Raw genomic sequence first — 22371 nt, 5'->3', positions numbered from 1 at the left:
TTTCTGATTTTGTATATTTGCCGTCTTGAAAACGGGAGATCTCAGACTGAGGTAATGAACCACCTTACAGGGGAGTAATTTGGTCTTTGCTCTTGTTTCCTGAGAGATTACATACTTGGGATTTCCTGAGTAATTGAGGTATCTTTGTTATCTAAACACCACCTGAGGAATTGTACAAAGGAGTGGAGGGCTGGAGAGGTCACACAGACTACCCGGTAGCCAGATATCTGCCATCCTCAGGAGGGGAGGGGAGCATAATTCAATCAATCATACCTATGTAATTCAGTCTTAATTACGTAATGAAGCCAACCAAGGCTCTGGATATGGCAACTCCGTAAGATTCCTGGTTGGTGAAAGACACCTATTCATGTGGGAGACTGACACGCCTTTTTTGAGACGCCCTTTATGAGACTCTGAAGCTTCATGTTGGGGGTCCTTCCAAATGTGACCCTATGCTTTGCTTCTGTGTGCTGATTCTGATTTGTATCCTTTGTACATAATAAATCTGTACAATAAATAGAGCACTTTCTGTGAGTTCCAGCAAATCATCAAATTTCAGTGAATAATGGGAGCCAGCACGAGACAGAGCCCCCACAGTGCTGTATTCTTTACCTGGCTTCCTCCCCTACAGTGTTGTATTGACAAATCCTTTCCTTTGCTGCCTCTCCTCCCCCCGCCCCCCAGCTTTGCACTGAATCCTGCTTTTGCTTGGAGGTTGTATGTCAGCCCCATTGTGCCTGCGTAGTATGATTAAGAATGTTGTTGATATAACTTGTATGAACTCCCTACTTGTAAACCCCTTTTAAAAGTAACTTGCCTGTCTACCCTTGGCAAGCAGTCTTGGCAGCAGCAGCTCTGACTGACGCCATTTCCTTGTACAATGAAATAAAGGTGCCTTTCCTGTTCTGGTCTCTCATTTATTGGCCAATATGAGTCATGCCGAGCAAGAGCCTGAGGTTTCCATCTGGTAACAAGCAGGTCAGAAGTGAGAGCGTTGCTTGGACTTGTGGTTGCCATTTGGGTATCTGGCAGTCTGAAGGATGGTGTCCTTTTAACTTGTGAGATCTGACCTAGCTCTGGGTGGCCAGGGTCAGAGAAAGAAGTGCTGTATGTGTGTCTGGTGTCAGAACTGCACAAAGTAAAAAATGGGAATTTGTTATACCTTCATAGTTGAGGACAGAATAGTGGGATTCTGGGATTTCCACTTAACGCACAGGCCAATAAGGAAAAAGAATTAATAAGGTCTCAAAAATTTAAGCCAAAAGATTTATATGCTTACATTGAAGAGACTCAGCAAATAATGGTATCAACTAGGATTCAGGACTGAAATGACGTTTCAAACCAATGACAATTCAAATGCTAGGCTAAAAGGCCCTAAGAATGCCTCTCCACTTTAAGAACGTTTTCTTTTGATAATAAATATCATTAAAATCATATTGTTAAAACAAAAATCATATTAAGTCAATAAAAGAAATTGAAGTTTATTTAATACACGATTAGCAAATGAGGGTAACATTTTGACTTTGTTATTGCTGTTGAGTCAATTCTGACTCATTTTGACCAGGAAAGAACTTCCAAAGATTTGTTATTCCCAATCTTATCTACGTTGCCATGGAAAAAGAGCCATAATAGAACTGCTAAAAGACAATTTGTGGTCAGGAAGGATTGCATACAGCATTATCTTAAATCACTAATTTAACCTAAAACATAGCTCTAGTCTGACCTTTGGAGTTTCAGTAAAAACTGCACACAGATAATTCTTTTTAAAAGAGCACAATGCCTAATGCAAAACATTCTATACTAATTTAATCTAGACCATTGCTGGACTTAAAGGTGACTTTAGGGAACTAGTTTTCTAAGGTTCAAGGGTCAAAGATCATCTCAGAGCGATAGTTTGGGTGGGTCCTCTCAACCTCCGTGGAATCCAGAAATCTGGGTTCTATGAGAAATAATGCTCTGTTTCTCAATGCGCAAAGAGGATTTCTTTTAATAGAGCTAGGGTGGGTGAAATTAATACTCCTCTTATTACTAACCATGTTTACTGAGCCTGTCAGGCCCCTTACTTCCTTTACTTGTGTCTGTCAAATTTTTTGCATAGTTTGTGCTTTCTGGAATATTCTGTAACTAGTTGCACTGATTGAAAATATTCTTAATCACCACATATGTTTTGATCAAACCTTCTACCTCTTTGTTATTATTTTTTTAATTTTGCTTTCTTTTTATTCTTCATACTTTCTCGTATAAAATATGGATGCCCTGTTCTTGAAGCTATCTTTACTTAAATAATAACCCATAACTGGTTTTTGGGTAAACTTCAATACAAAGATTTAAGAAGTTTGTTCTTCTCAGGCTTTTTCTTTCCTTTTTTTTTTTTTTTTTCCATAAAACTAAGGCCAAAATAAACTTGAAGATTTGAGAATTGATTTAGTTTACTAGAACAATATTATGAATATTCTGTCTGTTCATAGTGCTGAAAATCCAACACTTATCATGAATTATATAGTAATTTCCCCTGATACCCAGACTATTTCAATGTTTTAGTTGCAAAATCTTGAGAACTCATTTTATCCTACATGCATTTTATAGATGTGGTCATTTTTAATAGCACAGATGTAAGCTGAGATAGAATTCTTAGAAGAAGGAAATGAACTAGGTAAACTAAAGCCAACTAGATAAACGAAAGATGTTATGCTTCTGTGACTCAACTTATTCTGATAAATTTTGTCTTAACTGAAATTTTCTGGTCATGATGTTGAGCTATGTGAATAGCTTTATGAATTAAAACACCAGATACAAATCCTCGATTAAATACAGCCTGGGGACATTTCTTTCATCGGGCCCCAATACTCTTTAGGGCTGAAATGCAATTAATATAATATGTGTCATGTAGAAGTACCATTTTGAAATTGAGTTTGAGGGAAATTCCTGTTTTTTTTTTTTTTTTTGAAGTACAAAATGGATTAAGATCCTTACATCACTTTATATCTCTATATATTTTCTTCTGTTTTACTGAGGCTGTCTTTACAATTTTATCTTTAGTGCCCAATAAAGTCATGGGCTGTGGATTATAGCAAGGATGCACCTTCTGCTCTTCATCTCATCAAAATCACACAGACATTTGCCCACCCTCAGGCACAGTAAACCATTCTTAAGTAATTATGCAATTAACACCTAAAAAGTAGTGTTTAAAATGAGAAAGAAATATTATGGGTTGATATGCAGGGCACTAATTGCTTAGAAATACTCTCAGCCTTCCAAATGAAGATGCTGTGCTCATAAAATTCAAGCCCACAACTTGTGGCCCTCCCTCCCCTACTTAATTTCTACTTCAATTTACAGTGGCACCGACAGCTTTGGTCTCTGGCCATCAAACTCCCCGTAGTAAGGCATTAATCCCTAGTAAATGTCCTGTGACTCAACTGCTAGTGCCGAAATGTCGTCTGAACTTCTTACACACATACAGATGAACACACATGCACTCAAGAATCTCCAAAGTGTTCTGTAAAGGCTTTCCTTTTTCTGCTCTGACAGAGATCAGATCGTCAATCAGAAACACCCCACCTAAAGCCAATATCCTTTGTAATATATCTGTAACGGAATTACCTCTTACTCCTGAGTTAAACACACACACATGCACACATGCACATTTCACAATAGTTTTAGAACATAGAATACATAAAGAAATTTTATGATAAATTTCACAATAAAAAATTATAATACAGTTATACTTTCCTTATTCATAGATCAGTATATAGTCATATTAAAGATAAAGACCAAACCAAACCTGTTGCCATCTAGTTGATTCGCATGCTTATTAGAGGAATGGATGAATGAATGGATGGATAGGCAAAGAGACTGACAGATGACTGATTTACTGAGTGTTTGAATGAATATAGCTGCATATACGAGAAGGACAGAATCAAATCAAACATATTATAAAAATGTTCCTGTTGTGGTAATCGAAAGAAAATAGCTCAAATAATCTTAGAATGTTTCACCTATTCATTTTTTTATGACAGAAAAACTTTAAAATATTAAAAAATTCAGTTGAAATTAATCACCAAAATATTATGTAATATATTGTTGTCATTAGGTTCCTTCGAGTCAGTTCTGACTTACAGCGACCCTCTGTACCACAGAAAAACATGCCACCCAGTCCTGTGCCATCCTCATAATCGTTGCTATGTTTGAGCCCATTGTACATTGTAAAAAAAAAAAAAAAGAACTCTTTCAAAGGAAAATTATTATTTCCATAAATAATTACTTTGTAAATCTAATAGTTCTGTGAAAAAAACAAAAAGCGAAACCTGTACAGAATGAATAATCAAGCTATTAATCTCCTAACTATAAAAATATTTTATAATTTCTTTTGTCCCAAGATATTCAAATATCTTTTTTTTTTTTTAGCTAAACAGCAGAAACTCTTAAATTTTCAGTAACAAATATCATCAGATTGTTCCGTGTTCCAATAACATTGAGGGAAGAATACAAAGCAGATTAACTTTGCATGCTGTTGTTCATCTTTGTGAACTCTTCAGACCTTCTGTTTTATTCATTACCTTTCTAAAGTTAAGTAACTTAAATTATGAAATCATTTATTATTTATAAATTCTTCTATACCTGGCTGTTAATTTTCTCTTCTTGCGAATTTTTAAATTATAAGATGACATAATTTTGCATTAATAATCAAGGCTATTTCTCTTAACTTTTTTAGAAAACCCAAATATAACAAATGTTAATATGTCAATGTTATTTCCAAAGTATTTTTCTATGTGTTGATTTTTTAATATATTTATTTATTTTTTTGGACATTCAAAATCTTTCAAGTATCATTTTCAACTGATTCTTTGTGTCAACAGGCAACTTGATGAGATTTCACTTTTTCTGTGTGTATGTGTAAGTATTTGTGTGTGTGTATTCTATTTTTTCATTGTTTTTCCTTTGTAAGTAGACCATAAAGCCTTGCATATTTTAATGGTCAATGATGAAGAATTTTCTTACCTGCCCTTTAAACTACTTTGGGAAAATGCAAAGTCAGCTGAACTAAATATAGGAATTACCTTTCAGCTGACAGGGCCTTCTGATGTGGGAATCATTCTCAGGATTGCTGGGCTCCTGCCAGATTGTGTCATTCACTGTTTTTCCTTCTGAAGTAAAGCAGAAGATTGGTTATTAGAATTCATGGTAACATCTGTCCAGGAAGTGTAAGAAATCTGAAATCAAAACAAGTTCAGCACACAGTTGTAATGCAGTAAGCAATATTTTAAGAGAGTTCTGTGACTCATTTGGGGGATTTCTAGTCCCTCATGGGCACCCCAAGGTGTCCTGTGGGGTTGCCCATTTATTTCTGTGAACTACAAGAGCTCCTAAAGCCATGGAGTAGAATGCTGCTCCTAAAATATCTCTCGATAGCTTATGATTGTACTATTCCTTGGAATTTTTTTCTTGTGACAATAACCATTTATTTTTGATGCATAAATTAAGTTATCCCTATCCTTCAGATCCCCCTCAGGTTTTTTTTTTAACAAAATGATTAAGTATGTAGAGAGGACATTGAACTGTGAGAGGTTCAAGAAACTGTAAGATCCTTGAGTGGAAGGACCATGAATTGCTCAGCTTAGCTATGTTGTGAAGAACTTAGCCCCGCCAAAATGAAGAATTTGAATCCCTTCTAATCTACTTACCAAAGACTCATCATCCCGTATGTTGTATCATAACACTGAGAATGAAAATTTTAAATAGTACAACCAAAGCATAGCCTGAAGACAAGTTCAGTATGATGAAATGTTTTTGTAATCACTATTGCTCTCGTGTTTTGAGTATAGAGGAGGCAGTTTTTCATCAACAATTACAAAAATGACTAAAAAGTGAAGATGGAAGCATCCAGAATCTTGTATGCACAAAATAAACAGTGTGCTATTATGAGAATGGATCTAGATGAAAAATGAAATTTTGCCTTACTTCCCTTCCTTTAAGACTTCATTCCCTATTCAAATTAGGGCTGACACTCAAAATATTTAACAACTAGTTCCCACATGGCTTTGAATAATCGAATAGGACCCAGCCCACATGGGTGCTGCCAGGAGAATATAAGACCTGATAAAAATGCAAATATCCTTGAAGACACACCCATGGAGGATCATCACCTTGGTCTAAATGACCTTTTCAAATCTTACCCAAAAAATTGGTTTTCAAAACTGGGGGGAAGGGGTATGAGCACCCAAATCCTAGGTTCCCCTGGGAGGAAGGAAAGGAGAAAGTGTACCTGCAAGTTTGACACACTGCATAAAAAATAAATCCTTGACTGAATAATCTGTATATTTTGTTACTGTGAATGTTTTATATTTAGTGACTTCTGTAAGGGAAGGAGAGTGATTGCCCACTAACTTTCTAAAAGTAGTTAAAGGAATTAGATTTTTACTTTACAAGTAAAAATACAAATCAAACCAATTGCCTTTATTATTAGTATGGATACTAAAGAAAAAGTTCTGGCTCCTGAAATACCATGGATGAGTTCTTCATAATTCAACCATTTTCTACTTCTTTTTCTTCACTCCTAGATTCATAGATCCCTAGCAAAATCTGAAAGGTCACCTTGACCATGGTCCAGAGAGTTAAAGATGGAGAGCTGGAAGACAATCAGCTGATAGATCACCAGAGTGAATTCTTCTTCTTCTTTTTTTAATATAAAAGGAAATTATTCCAAATAAATCAAAGATTTTTTTGTCTTAGTCATTTTTAATTAGAATGGAAACCACATTTCTCTTTGAATTTTGTCTGTCTATAGAATTCAAAGACAAGTCAGTTTGACCTTCCTTAATCACTGCTTCTTGTTTTATGACAATAGCGGAAGAAAAGAACTTTTAGGGAAAGAGAATACCTTATTTAAGTGAGTAATTTTATGAATCACTTACTGAATACTTTATTTTCAGATATAGACCTTTGGATAGACCTAGAAGAATAAAAGAAACAGATATCTGAGTATGGATTTAATAAGCAATGTTTTCATTTAAACATAAATGAGATCACTTAAAACTGTGCAATGCCTTTTAGAGTGGAAATATATTCTACTTCTAGCCAACGTCTACATATAGTCTTGAATTTTTCTGACCCTTGGTGGCAAAATTTGATTAATATAAGTGTAACCTTTTAACCTTGGTCTGGAAACCCTGGTGGCATAGTGGTGAAGAGTTATGGCTGTTAACCAAAGGGTCAGTGATTCAAATCCACAGAGTGCTCCATGGAAACTCTATGGGGCAGGTCTACTCTGTCCCGTAGGGTTGCTATGAGTCGGAATCGACTCGACGGCAACGGGTTTGGTTTTTTGCTTTGGTTAATCTTGGTCTGGAAATTTTCATACAATATAGAGAAACTGTCGTTCATAAACCCATGTAAGAGTGGGCCATTCCAATACAAATGTATCTTAGGGTAGCCAAATAATTGATGTAGGAAAGTTCTTTATCAAAGAACTCGGGTCAATAAACACAGAAATAATGATATAAATAGAATACAACCATTGTACAATCCCTGATAAAGCAACAGATTTGGACAATAATCACCAGTTGCTGCTAACACTTTCATGTGAAAGGCTGGCAGAGAACTTTGTGCTGGATGGATCAGACTGACACCTCCTGAACCCCTTGACCAATATCATCATCATAAAAACAGAGATGACCAGATAGACATACAGGTTTCCAGTGTAACAACAAGTACACAGCCACCCATGAGCTACCTTTTCAAAGATAGCAAACTTGAAGCTACTAGATCTAACTAAAAATTTATAAACATAGAGGACAGAAGAACATCTTTTTGAAAAATACCACAAGGATGCAATAAACAAAATTTGAAAATAAGGGAAATCCTTCAGGACAAACAACCCAATTTCTTCTTCAATAAGTAAACAGAGCGAGAAAGACCTATAAATTAAGAGGCACATAAACCAAGTGCTTTCTGTGGACCTTTCTTGGATCTTGATTCAAACCAACCAGCTGTGAAAAAGCACTTGAGACTATCAGAGGAATGTGAACATTGACTGAATATTTGATGTTATGATGATTCTGTCACTTTGTTCCGTGCAGTAGTGGTATGGTGATTACGTATTTTTAAAAAGAATCCCTACATTTAGAAATATATATATTGAAAAATACAATAATATGTCTGAAGTCTGCTTTTTAAAAAAATCCAGTGAGGTTTGGAGGAATGGAATAGGGAAGATGAAGTAGGATTGACTATAGGATGATACTTGCTCAAGCTTATCAGTGTGAGTTTATTATCACTCCTTCCTTTATATATGATTGAAAATTTCCATAATAATATATTTCAAAAAGAAACAGAGGGTGGAAATATTCTGACTCAACCATGTTGATCAATTTATGCGTTTACATGTGTGGGTGAATGCGCACATACCATATGTATACAGTACATTTGTTATAGCTTGAATGTTCTCCAGTATTGATATTCTTTTTTTTTTTTTTATAGGTTGTACATTAAAACCAAGACCAACATTTTTTTACTCAGAGTTGCAAGAAAAACTTGTGTGTATAAGGTTTCTTTTTCTTTCCTTTAGCCTTTTGTTTTTTAGTGTAAGGTGCTTAGGATCACTCTTGACCATACAGCAGGATTTCAAATAAAGCTATTTATAATATTATAAACTCATGTAGTAGGTACTTAATATGAAATATTATTCATTTCAGGGAAGGAGTAGGCAAAAATATTGAGAAAAACACAAGAGTCTGTTATTTTAAGTGTTTGGAATCTGAGGAGCCCATCAATGGCTTTGGCATATTTTGTGCATCTGGTACTTTCCTTTTCGTTTGGCCTCCTTCTGCCCCTCCATATTGTGGTATCCTACCATCTGTGAAAGCATCAGTTACGAGCCAAAAGCCACAATTTCATTTCAACGTTTGGTTTGGAAGCATAGGTGGGGCAATTTCTAACTCAGAGAAGGGTTAATGCCTTCTTTACTTCAGTTTGTGTTTCAAATGCCTCTGTTGTAGTTTATATAGTTAACTGTGACTAAAATCCAACTAACTCTGCCTGGCAGATGCCCTAAACTGTTAATCAGCCAGTTACATACATAGTACAGATGAGTTTTACATCCTGAACTGGGAGCAAGCTTTGAGCAGGAAAAAGCAGAGATAATAAGAAAGCACGGAGTACCTGAGATTAAAAAAGAAAAAGCAAGGGCTTTTGAAAAAGAGGACACCTGGGGAGAACTTCACATAATTCACAATTTAGTCTCAGACCAATCTGGGGTGCAAGGAAGCCACATTTCTCTATCATCAGCTCCCAGTCTGGAAATTTCCCCGTAACCAATTTCTGTCCTGTGTATTTCCTGCCTATTAGCTAAAATCCCCTTACCAGATGCCACATGTGTATGCCACATCCTCTGACTGCTCGATGTGCTGAATGTAAAGCCCAGCATGACCTAAATAACCCAAACCTCTTTGTAAACACATTTTATTTGGATTAGAAGAACTTTCCAGAAGATTAATAAATCACCAATAGAAACATGTTTTCAAGTAGGCTCCCACTTTAATCTGAATCTGGTTTAAAGATATGATTCTTCTTCTGAAAATTTAATTTTCACATTCTAGCAGACAGGAATGTCACAACATGGGTTTTCTATGCATCAGTATGAACATGCAAATAGTAGCAAAGTAATACATACCTGGATTTGTACAAAACAGTTAACAAAACACACATACACACTTTAGCTGGAAACACACTAAAATATTCATATTCAACATTGTAGAGCTAAGAGAACAGAAACTTTTCAAAGTAAATTTGACTTACTTTTGCTTTTTTGGTTTTGCATTCTCAAAATTAGAAAATTCCTGTAAAATAAAGCAAAATAAAAAATCAGAAAGAGGGTTCAAATATAATTAGTCTTCAAGTACAGTTCGAGTATAATTTGTTTCTGTTTTCCTAAAGAAAAGATTTTGATGTTTGTCCTCTGATGTTTTAGTAATGTGCCATAGAGTCTTGGTTTTAAGTTTTTATTTTTTGTCTTTGTAACTCTGAGAAAGATAGGAAGTTTTGTTTATTAAGCAGGGCTTACACCTTACCCTAAGCTCTTGCCAGGTATTAAAATAGGTCTTTTAAATAAATAAAATAATAATAATAATCTCTTTATGAACTCAAACCTCCATCCCACATCAACCCACCAAGAACGGGGGAAAGAGACACAGCATAGCAAGTCAATTACGTTATATAGTTCATGCCTTTGAGAAAGCTGGAAAGTAGCCTATCACAATATCCGAGGGTGTTGAAATAGACTTGTGATTCATCTTGCTTTTTTCTTCAGAGCAACTGAATGTTGTGTAAAATCCTCCACAGGTTCAGGGGAAGAACGTGTCACCACACGTTTCACCATTCTTGAAAGAGCGTCACCTGCCCCTGGCACAGTGAAGAACCCTTAGATTCTCTCTTAATTGTTTATCCACTCCATCATCCAAAAAACATTGGTTGAACACCTAGTACATGATAGGTGACAAAGATTTGTTTGTTTGGCATGATAGGAATTTACATACTGAAAAAAATTGGGACAGATATTCCACATAGGAAAACACACACACACAAATGCAGAGGGAGTAGTGGTAGATGAAAATCAGAAAAAGGATGGTGGTTTTAATATTCAAAGGGTTAATAGTACTGTATAAGACTGAGGAGAGCCAAATCCAGGGTAACCTTTCCCCTATATGAGCACCCCACTCCTAGTCTTCTCTGGGGAGAAGGAAGAGAAAGGGTACCTGTAAGTTTGACACACTGGATAAAAAAATAAATCCAAATATGTTGCCACTGTGAATGTTTTATATTTAGTGACTTCTTACATTTCTAGAAGCAAAGGGAAGAGATTATTCACTAACTTTTTAAAAGTAATTAATGGAATTAGATTTACTCTTTCTAAGTGAAAATAAAAATCAAGTCATTTCTCTAACGTTTTATGTGTTCACATTAAGATTTAACTCTGAGGACAATTTTTATTTCCTATCTATAGGGTCACTATGAGTTGGAATCAACTCAATGGCAGTGGATTCAGTTTTTTTGGTTTTATTTTCCAAGTTGTTGAGCAGAGTTTCACTGAAAACCTACGTGCTGAAACAATCAGTCCCCAAACTGATTGTTTGCTAAAATACAACTATCCCTGCCTGCCTGGTGCCCAAAGCTATTAACCACCCAATTACACACTTATTGTGAATGAGTTTTGCCAAGTTTGGATGCCAGGAGATCACCCAGAAGAAAATGTCTAGTAGGAGAGAAATGGGGATGGAGATAAAGACATGGGCGTCACCTGTGTCCTTCAAGACCCTGGAAAGAAATCCACCTGAGGGCCTTAAGACACAGGAATCTGATCCAAGGTTCCCTGAGATGAGTTGAGATATTAACAGGCCTCGAAGTTGTCATGATCAGACTGACCGTTCCTTCAGTTCCCTATGCTTTGTCATCAGGAGACTCTAATGGTGGTAGGTAGATGATGGCCATCCACTTTTGCAGTAATGTCTTCTTGTTATATATGTTTGGAAGTTAACTAGGAAGGAGCAAGAGCCAGTTCACAAAATCTATGCCCTCTGGGCCAAATATGTGTCCATAATCATAATCCCTTAACCAGGACCTCATTGATTTTTTTGCACGGGTTTAGATAAATCAGTTTGGATTGCCAATCTTGCACTCTTCCAAGTAGGTTCTATCTTTTGTGAGTATAAAGAGCTGCGGTGTCTGGTCTAGAGTTAACTGGTACAAAAGATGGATTTATAATAAGAAAGATGTGAGACACTAGATACCTTTTGTATATTTAATAACTCAATCACAGTAAGCCAAACTGGATGCCATCCAGTAGATTCCGACTCATAGCTGCCCCATAGGCTTTCCAAGGAGCAGCTGGTGGATTTGAACTGTGGACCTTTTGGTTAGCAGCCATGCTCTCAAGCACGGCACCACCAGGGGTCTTCAATCACAGTACTGTTGAATAAATTTAGTACATCAGTATTTTATTGTCTTTGCTGCCAAAGCAATTAATTGCACATGGTTTCCAAAACTTGTGTACAATTGAACCCAGAGTGATTGAGTGGGAGTATCATTTAAGCACAGCCTCCTGCTTCACCAAGGTGAAGCCTTTGTTCAGTTAATACTTTATTGTTATGTGCTGGACCTTCATAAAGCTAGTTAAATGCCTGTAGCTGTTGATTGTGGTGAAAGGGACACAATTAGCTACTGAGCTGAGGTGTGGAGACACCTGGACCAAGACCAGAAGAATTTCATAAAAAGACCATGGATAAGGGTTGGTTATTTTTAGGACACATATTGTCACTACATTCTCTGGGGACTATCCACTTTGTTCTGTTTTACTGGAATCAGGGTCATCCAGTTTTTCCTTGTAATGAACCAGCTTAGGTTTGGGGTTCTTTTGTTAAACTTTCCTTGTAATGACTACTATGAAAAATTTTTTGAGCTAAAATTTCTCTGTAATCCCTATTAAGATGAAAGAGTTACTGTAGTTCTCCATAAGCAAACCAATCCCTACAAGAGGGCAGTGAGAGTGGAAAACATTAAATGAGGGTGTGAAGTGTGATTGTATGAAGGAAAGGGATTACTTAAACGGAAGACATCTTACTTAATTAGAATGATACGGTTGTTCGCTAGATGCCATCTAGTTGTTGATTATTACTAGACTGGTTAAGCAATTTTTAGTACTGCTTGTACCAGACTCTAAGCAGCTGAGGGAAATGTAAACCACTTTCAATTCTGACTTCCGCTTACATAAGCAGACTGTCAAGTCTGTTCTGAGTTCAGGCCCCTGGGTTCTTTATTCCTGAAGGGGCGAGTCAAGAAAGACTGTATGCAGCTTTATTTATAGAACTACAGCTGTGTATGTGTTATATTCTGAACTTCAAAAGGAAGATATCATTACAGACAGTCAATGAAATAATTCTGTCTAGTTCATTAATTTGATGCTTGCCATAAATACCTGGCAAAACTGGTTCCTATTAGCCTTCGTCTCTTTATCCTCTAAATCAAGCCCTAATCATTGAGCTTGCCTTTCATTCACAAGAGAGGTTGTGGCTTGATTTAATTTTTACCCCTGCAATTACTAGAAAAATAAAAAATGAAGCCTCGTAGGCAAATTAGTGCTAATAGGTCAGTAGAAACTAAGGGATATGTCTAACCTGGGGTATTTTTAAGGAGAACGGGAGTAGGATCCAGGAGCAAAGCATTTCCACAAGACTGTGAAACACGGACAAGAAACAAGGACAAATTTTTAAAAAGAATTGGAAATGAAAAAAGAGGAGATGTCACTTAAAAAAAAAAGAAATTTTAGATACTAAACGCTATGTTTCTCCTCGCATGCAAAGGTTACAGAAACCTTGGTGATGTAATGGTTAGTGCTATGGCTGCTAAACAAGAGGTCTGCAGTTCCAATCTGCCAAGGTGCTCCTTGGAAACTCTAAGGGCAGTTCTACTCTGTCCTATAGGGTCTCTATGAGTCAGAATCGACTTGAAGGCAATGGATTTGTTTTGTTTTTGTTTTGTTTTTTTCAGTGGTTACAGATGACTGTTCTTCTGGGTTGAGTCTAATATGTGCCTGTTTCTTGCATTATTGTTTTTTAAATTTTACTTTCAAATCAAGAAGTCACAGGCAAAATGAAGTGAATATGTCAAGAGTTCTTGTTGCCTATCTAATGGAAATGTAAACAACGTTTCTGCACCAGAGAATACCAACTGGCAGTAATTGGTGGTATAAACATCATGGTGAATATTTAAGATTGTAGAGCTGATCTGGTCTGACCTTTAATTTGCAAATGAATAAACTGAGGTCCAAAATGGTAAACTGACTTGTTACAGTCATGCATATAGTGTTCACATTAATTTAGTGCTAGGTATTTTTTTTTATTATTATTCTACTATATTCCTTTGGTCTGATCCATTGCCATCAAGTCGATTCTGACTCATAGCAACCTTATAGGACAGAGTAAAGCTGTCCCATACGGTTTCCAAGGAGCACCTGGTGGATTCGAAGTTCCGAGCTTCTGGTTAGGAGCCATACAATTTAACCACTGCACCAGCAGGGTTTCCATATTCTTTTGAATTGGTATAATTCATTCATTCAGACATTCACAGGTCATTCAGCAAGCACTTGTTGTGGCTATTGTTACCTAGCCAGAGGTCCCTTGGAAGACAGGTTTGGCAATCTGCTTCCAAAAGGTTACAGCCTTGAAAACCCTATGGAGCAATTCTACTCTGGGCACATGAAGTCACCATGAGTCAGAATCGACTTGACAGCAACTAACAACATTGTACTGAACACTGTCTTAGATATCTTAGAAGAATTAGAAGCAGTCCTTCTCTCAACATCTGCCATCAATAACTACTGTTTTCAGGCATCTTATCAGATTCCATGGTATTCATAATTTTGAAGACCAAATGACCTAACTTCTATAAAATCCTTACACAGCACCTAACACATTGAAGATACTGAATAAAGTATCTACACACTTGTCTTCACCTAATACAAAATTACCTTGAGAAAGGTGTGCTGTCTGAGTTGTTTCATAGTAGTATAGGGTATTACATTTTCTCTCCATTTTCATAGCACATCTTCCTTCTGACCACTTGTAAGGAGTCCTGTTTCCCAGGAGCCCTTCCACCTTGCCTCTATACCTGGTTGCAGACATATAGAGGAAAATCCGTGAAGGAGAAGTCTTCCAAGTCATCAAGTAGATCACATGCTAAATGAGAATGCTCATGAAAGTAGCTAGTTTGAACCTAGTTGATTATAATATGTTACTAAGAAAGACAAAGGTTTAAATCCTATCCCTTTTCTGATTTCTTGATTTTACAGATTTGCAGAAATAATAATGATGGAATACTTGTATAGTATTAAGCACAGCTCTAAATGCTTTACATGTAGTAATTCATTTAATACAACAACCCTAAGAGATTGGCGCTATCACGATTCTCCTCAATTTATCGATGAGTAAACTGAGGCACAGAGAGGTCAAGAGCCTTGCCTACCATCACATAACTAACTAGTAGATGGTGAACCAATGTTGGCAAATCAGTTCTAACTCATAGTGACTTCATGTGTGTCGGAGTAGAACTGTGTTCCATAGGATTTCCAATGGCTGATATTTTGGAAGTAAATCTCCACGGCTTTTTTCCGAGGCACCTCTTGGTGGACTCAAACCTCCAAACTTTTGGTTAGCAGCTAAGTGCTTTAACTATCTGCACCACTTAAGGACTCCAGTAGTTGGAAAAACTGGAATTTTACCTGTGAGTTCTTAACTGCTACACAACACTACCTCTCTGCTCAACTGCGTTGATACAGAGTCCTTCTGTCATCTAGATCAGCGATCTCACAAATAAGCACTTTTGGCCAGAAAGGAGGGCCTCTATGAAAATGAAGAGAAAATATAATACCATATACTACTACGAAACAAGCAACTCAAAAGCACACGTTTCTCAAAGTAATTTTGTAGTAGTTGAAGTGTGTAGACAGCACACTAATGATTTTAAAGGCATTAATCATTTTGTGGATGCCATCGCCATCAACAAAGAATGCTCTGTAATTTATGGCAGCGCATTTAATTAAAAGTGGGCACTTCAGGAACCAATGAATTTAGATGACAGTGTGCACATTGCAGGCCCCCAATATATTACTGTCATAATGTTATGGTTCTCAGGGAAACAGATTTCATTCCCCGCCATGAGAATGAAGCAGAGAAGAAGCAACGTCAGCTCATCCTAATAGGAAAAGTAGAATTTCTTGCCAACCTGTTCATGTCCAGATCCTGTCTCAGGATAGCAACCTTACAGATTTCCCTAAGAGAAGCAGGGTTGTGTATGGCATCCACAAGTAGCCCATCACAGTGGGGCAGGTCAGATCAGGTCAGACCATACAGCCTCTAGAACACACAAAGACCATAGCTAAGGCATCGGGGCCAGAGCTAGAAAACTGCATGTGAACTTTACCATTTGTCTACTGGTGTGCTAAGTGAGCTATCAATCCTGGAGTAACAAATTCCTCTCACAGTACTATAAACAACTAGGATTGCAAAACAGGTTATGATTATAGGGGATGATTATTTGCATTATAAAAGACCTTCCTTTTACAAAAGGATTGTCCTCTAGGTTTCTCGAACTAGAGAGCTCTCATAAGTAATTTAAATGTGTTGTGATTTATGAAATTATATTTATGTAAGGTTTTAAAAAGGGGAAGGACAACTAGCATTTATTAAATATCTCCTTGTTGCCTGTCACTTATGTCATTATCTTACTTAATCCTCAGAGCTACCCATGAAATGAAAGCAAGCCAAACAAATTTCATCAAGTGTGACAGGAAATAAGACAGCAATAATATTAAATTTCATTCTTACAATGGAAAAGTACTGGAGTGGCACCCCAGAACCTGGCTTGCTTTCTCAGCTTTGCTACTTAAAACAAAATAAACAAACAATAAAAACCAAACCCATTGCTGTCAAGTCATTTCTGACTCATAGAGACCTTATAGGACAGAATAGAACTGCCTTATGAGGTTTCCAAGACTGTCACCTTTACAGAAGCAGACTGCCACGACTATCTTCAGCAGAACAGCTGATGTGTTCGAACTGCCAACCTTCCAGTTTGCAGTTGAGCATTTCACCATTGTGCCACCAGGGCTCCTAGGTCTGGTACTAACCATATATCAGGCAAGATCCAAGGACTCTCTCTGAGCCTCAGCTTCCACATCTATATAGAATGAAGGCTGGTGAACATGATCTTTAAAGTCCCTTACAGTAGAAACGATCCATTGTTCTTGATCTACAATATTTCAATCTGAAGTCAGTAGAAATGACAAAACCTTTTAAGAGAAAATTAAAATGGGAATGGGCTCTTTTTGCTTTACAGCTTTTTCTTTAAAACATGATTAAAGAGATAACCATGGCACTCATTAGATTCAATTAGCAATTGTGCCATAAGCCTAGGAAATAAAAAAGAGAATAGGGCATAATTGACTTTAAACTATTGATTTCCTTTTATTTTAACATAAGTCTCTATTTATAGGGGAGGGGAGGATTAATTAAAACCACCAAAAAATGTTCACACGTGCATTGGTGGCAGAAGAATAGCTGTATGTGATCATTAATATAATGCAAAAAAATTAAAAACGAAAGAAAAGTCCAATCTTTTTAATGAAAGTAATCTATGTTTTATACGTCTGCTTGTTATCAGTCATTTTACAATCTGGAAATCAAAAAAAGGATTCCGTGCACTGTTTTGACACTGACTCTGCTTGTTCATAGTTGCCGAAGACCTAGCTGATGGGATGCCATCGTTAATCTCATTCCCTCTCTTTAGTGACTCTGTAATTAATAGCTATGTCAATGCTCATGCTAACATGGAGACAGAACAAACATCTTCCAGTTTTAATGGTTTGGAGGCAAGTAAGAAAAGCAGGTGAGTGGTTAGAAGACTAACCTGGGAATCACCTACGTTGACTTCTCCATTATTCAACTATTCTAAGATGCCACGTCACACTCCAACATGTCCATTTATCCATTTATAACACAACACAGTTGGCACTAAGTGCTTTTTAAGGCCTTTTATGTAAGGTGTTAGGACGGAGTGCAATGATATCATAACCACCTCCCCTTTACCATTTTTAACCCTAGTTTAAGCCCAGCTTAAATCTCAGGTTCTACATGGAACTTGCACCGTTAAACCACAAACCACAGTTATGTTCTTAATGACAGCATCTCTTATCGATTGTTTACTCTCTGTCAGGCACTTGCTAATAATGTTAATTACATTGTGACTTTTTATTTTCACAACATTTATAGGAGGTAACTAATAAAAAAAAAAATAGTCTCCGCATTTTATAAAGGGTCGGGGGAAGGGCTTAAAGAGTTTAAGGAACTTGTCTAAGATCACATAATTGGTAAATTTCAAACAGAACTGGGATCTCTATAATGTTTGTTTGATCATCAAAATCTCTGCTGCTGATCACCACATTACATCTTGGAATTCCTTCTGAGAATTCCTATAGAAGTTAGACATGATACTTACATAATACAGCATTTAATTACATAGTTACTTGCTACTTTCTGGATAATTTGGTTTTATTTTTTCTTGCTGTGGTGAACATCTGTCATAAAATTAGTGTGCAGATGAAAGAAGGGTAAGAGAAGAAGAAGGGAAAAGAAGTAAAGGAGGGGAGGAAGAGAAAGGAAGGAGGAAGCAAGGAAGGAGGGAAGGACAGAAAGAGAAAGGAAAGAAGGAAGAGAAGGAAGCTCTTCTTTCTACTTCCCTTGTCACTAGAATAAGATGTGCAGTTTTGGTCCATCTATCACATTAAGTCACTGATTCAAAGCTGACCATTATGGGGGAAAGGCAAGGTGCAAGCATCTATTTTTACAGGCACAAATCTAGAAGACAGAGTGTGGATCTGGACTCTGCAGCTGTGAAGGTGGCTTCTTGATTTAGCCACTTCCTAATTGTGGCAGAAGCAGCCGCTCTTTGGGGCTGCCTTTTTTGTGGCGGGCTTTTTTCTTCTCAGAGCGTTTTCTACTAACTCAACTATTTGTCCTTAGCCTTCCAAAAATTCTGAGCTCTCTGTGTCCTGTAATATGTTCCCTCTTCTTAAACTAGCTAGCGTAGGTTTGGCTACCTTCAAATAACCTTGACTAACAACTTGTCCTGTTAATTTTAGTTCTTGTATTATCTATTGCTGTGTAACAAATTACTATAACATTTAACCTTTTCATTACCATTAAGTTAACGGTATTCCAGCCACTTTTTACGCCTCTGGACCTCAGAGGTAAGGTATAATTCTGGTTCTAATGCATTTAGCAGCAAAGTGTGTCCCTTTTGAAATGCATGAAGCTCAGCAGACTGGAGATGGAGCCTTATTGTGTGTAAGTTGAGCGTTCTATTGGGTGATGCTTCCTGGATGTGTTAGTTTTGTAAACTTCTGCCTTTATTTCTGTGAAATAAGGCTTGCAAGTATAATTATGGCTTTCCTGGGTGATAGTTAGGGAGCCATGGTGGATTTTTTTTTTCTGTGTCATATTTGGAAAACCGTAAGTTCTCCATGTAACCTAATAGAAAAAAAAAAAGGCACCTGCAATAAATTATTTATATAGCTCTTACTAGTATATTGTCATACCACAGATCAGTGGTGCCAGAATGCCACTCACCTCATTGGTGGCTTGTATTTATCAGATCTTACTTCTCAAAATCCATATTACCCAAAACCCAGTGCCGTCAATTCCAACTCATAGCTACCCTAGAGGACAGAGTAGAACTGCTCCATTGAGTTTCCAAGGAGCACCTGGTGGATTCAAACTGCCGGCCCTTTGGTTAACAGCCATAGCACTTAACCACTACGCCACCAGGGTTTCCCAAAAAAATACATATTACCAACCAAAAATTTAAACACACTCAATTACTAAGCATACATTCCAATACTATAGACACATGCCATCAAAGAAAGAAAAAGGAAAGAAGAGAAAGGAAGGAAGGAAGGAAGGAGGGAGGAAGGGAGGGAGGGAGGGAAGGAAGGAAGAAAGAAAGAAAAAGAAAGAAAGAAAGAGAGAAGAGGAAAAATATAACTTAAATTTCTGTGGATCAAAAATCTGGGTACAGATAGTTTCTCACAAGATTGCAATCAAAGTGTTGGTTCAAGGTCTAAGGTCTCTTCTGAAATTTCAACTGGGGAAGGATCCACCTCCAAGGTCAATCAGTAATTGTAGTAGAATTCAATTCTTCAAGGGATATGGGACTGAAGACTTCAGTTCCTTGTTGGCTGGAGGCCTCTCTCAATTCCTTGTCAAGTGAACTTCTCCTATATGAGATCCTACTTTGTCAAAACATATACACCAAGAAGGCACTAGAGAGAGTCTATTAGCAAGATGGAAGTCACAGACTCGTAACGTGATCATGAGAGTAACTTCTATTATGTTTGGCATTGGAATCAAGCCTCTACATTTAGCCTACACTCAAGGGTGAGGATTACACATGGCCTTAAAAACCAGGAGGCAGGGTTCATTGGATCCAGCTTAGAAATTTGCCTACTGGAATGCCAAAGGAAAAATAAAAGTGTTTTATGTTGGACAGTCCCCTCTCCCTCCAAAACAAAAAAACTTTAAAGGTATTCATGGAAGAATTTTAGAGCCAGAAGGGGCCTTAAAAAAAAAAAGTTCCCAACAAGTCGATTCTGACTCATAGTGAGCCTAGAGGACAGAGTAGAACTGCCCCACAAGGTTTCCAAGGAGTGGCTGGGGATTTGAACTGCCGACCTTTGGTTAACAGCTGAGCTCTTAACCACTCTGCCACCAGGGCTCCCTATTACTTTGTGGAGATGGAAACTGAGGTGCTAGTTAGGAACAGAGTCAGGGCAAAAACTTTTTTTTTTTTCTTTTAATGCTGTTACCATTGCCCCATGAATTGCTGTAAGTTGAAAGCTAGAATTGCAGCTGGTGGTTTGGGGTCTGACTTATAGAGAAGGAAAATATTCATGGGCAAATGAAGCTACTGGGCAGCAGGGTAGTTCTTCCTTTGAGTTGCTCTCCCTATAGTGAGTAATGGGCTTGTACTCTTCCGCCTGCTTCTTCAGCCAAGACTTCTCAATGATCAACGACTGCCGGGGTCATGGACACCACCAGTAGCTAAAGAACAGAGCAAAACTAACTGGCCATAAGGGGATTAAACCCCTGATCTTGGCCTCATTAGGCTGAAATCTAGCCAACTGGTAGACCCCCACTGTATCTTTTGTCTTTAAAACTATGTTTGAATCTGCTATGTTACTCTCTAACATCCTGTAGCTGGAACCAATTTAACTGATTTCTCCAGGGCTTTCATCAGTGCAGGATACTGACGAGTGAATATAAAAAATCAAACTTGTGTTTAAAAAATATCTAAGTTAAAAAAAAAAAAACCTACAATACGTTTTTTTTTTTTTTAAATGCCACTGTGATAGATTTTCTTATTTACTGCTGTCTACATGTGATGGGAAATCTTGGGCTGAATTGTCAAACATTGCACTAAACATGGATGTTCATGATTTGAGGTAATTTGTGGAGATTAAAATCTCAGGTTTTCTAATGCACATCAACAATAAATCCTGTTGCTTCTACTTGTCCAGCCGGCTAAAAATCAATGATTTGAAGTATGGGGCGTTGATTACAAATTATTTTGAGCAGTTATTTTAAAAAGACATCCAAGCTCAAATGAGAGTTTGACTTAAAGTCGTTTAATCAAGGATATTAAATTAAAGGATCGCTTTACTTGGGTGCGATGGTTCACTGCAGGAAGGAAAATGGACATTAGCCTGCACTATGCCAGGTGCTTAACGTGTATTATCACATTCGATTCTCGCTAGGAACCAAGACATAGACATTCTTTAGAGTCAGAGAAGTTCAATAATATTTCCAAGGACACACAGTTCCAAGCCTGAAGGGCAGAGATAAAACTCAAGTCTACTGATGTCTTTGCCCATCTTAAGTTCTTTCTGTGATGCCTTTTATATCATCAGATTATTTTTATTACATATATTTTAAGGCTGGATTTATTTCTCCTACTATCTTAGCCTTCTCCTCACTTCTCATTCCCCAAAACACACTCTCACACTCACTCCTCTCCTATTCTCTCTCATTCTTGTTCACACACAAGTGCGTTTATACATACGTATGCACACATACACACACACACACACACACACACACACGCACACTGTTGGCAGAGTCCAGAAAAAGTGACCGGTACTTGGAAGCCAGAACTCCAGCAATGATCCCACTTTATCTCAGACAAGTTACTTAACTCAGCTGCCTCGTTGATAAATACATATGTTCCCTATAGCCTTGTCTTTTTTCTGAAAGAATATAACTAAAGGTTTAAGATCAATTATATACAGACCTTACACTTAATATTTACACTTCCCTAAGTGCTATGAAGAGTTGATAGTTGGTTACTTTCATGTCTCGGTAACACCAGCAATTTCAATCCGCCAATCCTCAGGTTTCCAATAAGGGAGCCATGAGTAGCCTCATGTGGCTACTATTTAAAATTTATTTTTAATGAATTTAATTAACTGTTAATGTATTTTAATTTGAAAACTAGACCTGAGTGAAAGATACACAATTTTACGATTTTAGTAGGACTAGATTTCACTTTAACCATTGAAACTTTAGTATCTGAATTGAGATATGGTCAGTAAAAAAAAGGAACACCCTCAATGAGATGGACTGACACAGTGGCTGCCACAAAAGGCTCAAACATAGCAATGATTGTGAGGGTGGCACAGGACCAGGAGGTGTTTTTTTCTGTTATACATAGGATCTCTATGAGTTGGAAAGGCCTGACAATGCCTAACGACAACAACCAAATCAAACCAAACCA

At 37.2% G+C, this 22371-nt stretch overlaps 1 protein-coding gene across 1 annotated transcript in view; it reads right to left on the bottom strand.

Moving 5' to 3' along the window:
* The window catches only part of SAMSN1 (SAM domain, SH3 domain and nuclear localization signals 1), a 178150-nt gene that overhangs the window by 36879 nt on the left and 118900 nt on the right, over window positions 1-22371 (bottom strand). The window contains exons 4-6 of the mRNA XM_049857858.1: window positions 9796-9836; window positions 6915-6952; window positions 5061-5147 (exon numbers count right to left, since the gene is read on the bottom strand). Of these exons, the coding sequence (XP_049713815.1) occupies window positions 5061-5147; window positions 6915-6952; window positions 9796-9836 (166 nt within the window). The remainder of the gene's footprint in view (window positions 1-5060; window positions 5148-6914; window positions 6953-9795; window positions 9837-22371) is intronic.

The sequence above is a fragment of the Elephas maximus genome, chromosome 18 (genome assembly GCF_024166365.1).
Source record: "Elephas maximus indicus isolate mEleMax1 chromosome 18, mEleMax1 primary haplotype, whole genome shotgun sequence".
NCBI classification, from domain to species: Eukaryota; Metazoa; Chordata; class Mammalia; order Proboscidea; family Elephantidae; genus Elephas; species Elephas maximus.
This window is presented reverse-complemented; position numbering and strand designations above follow the sequence as displayed.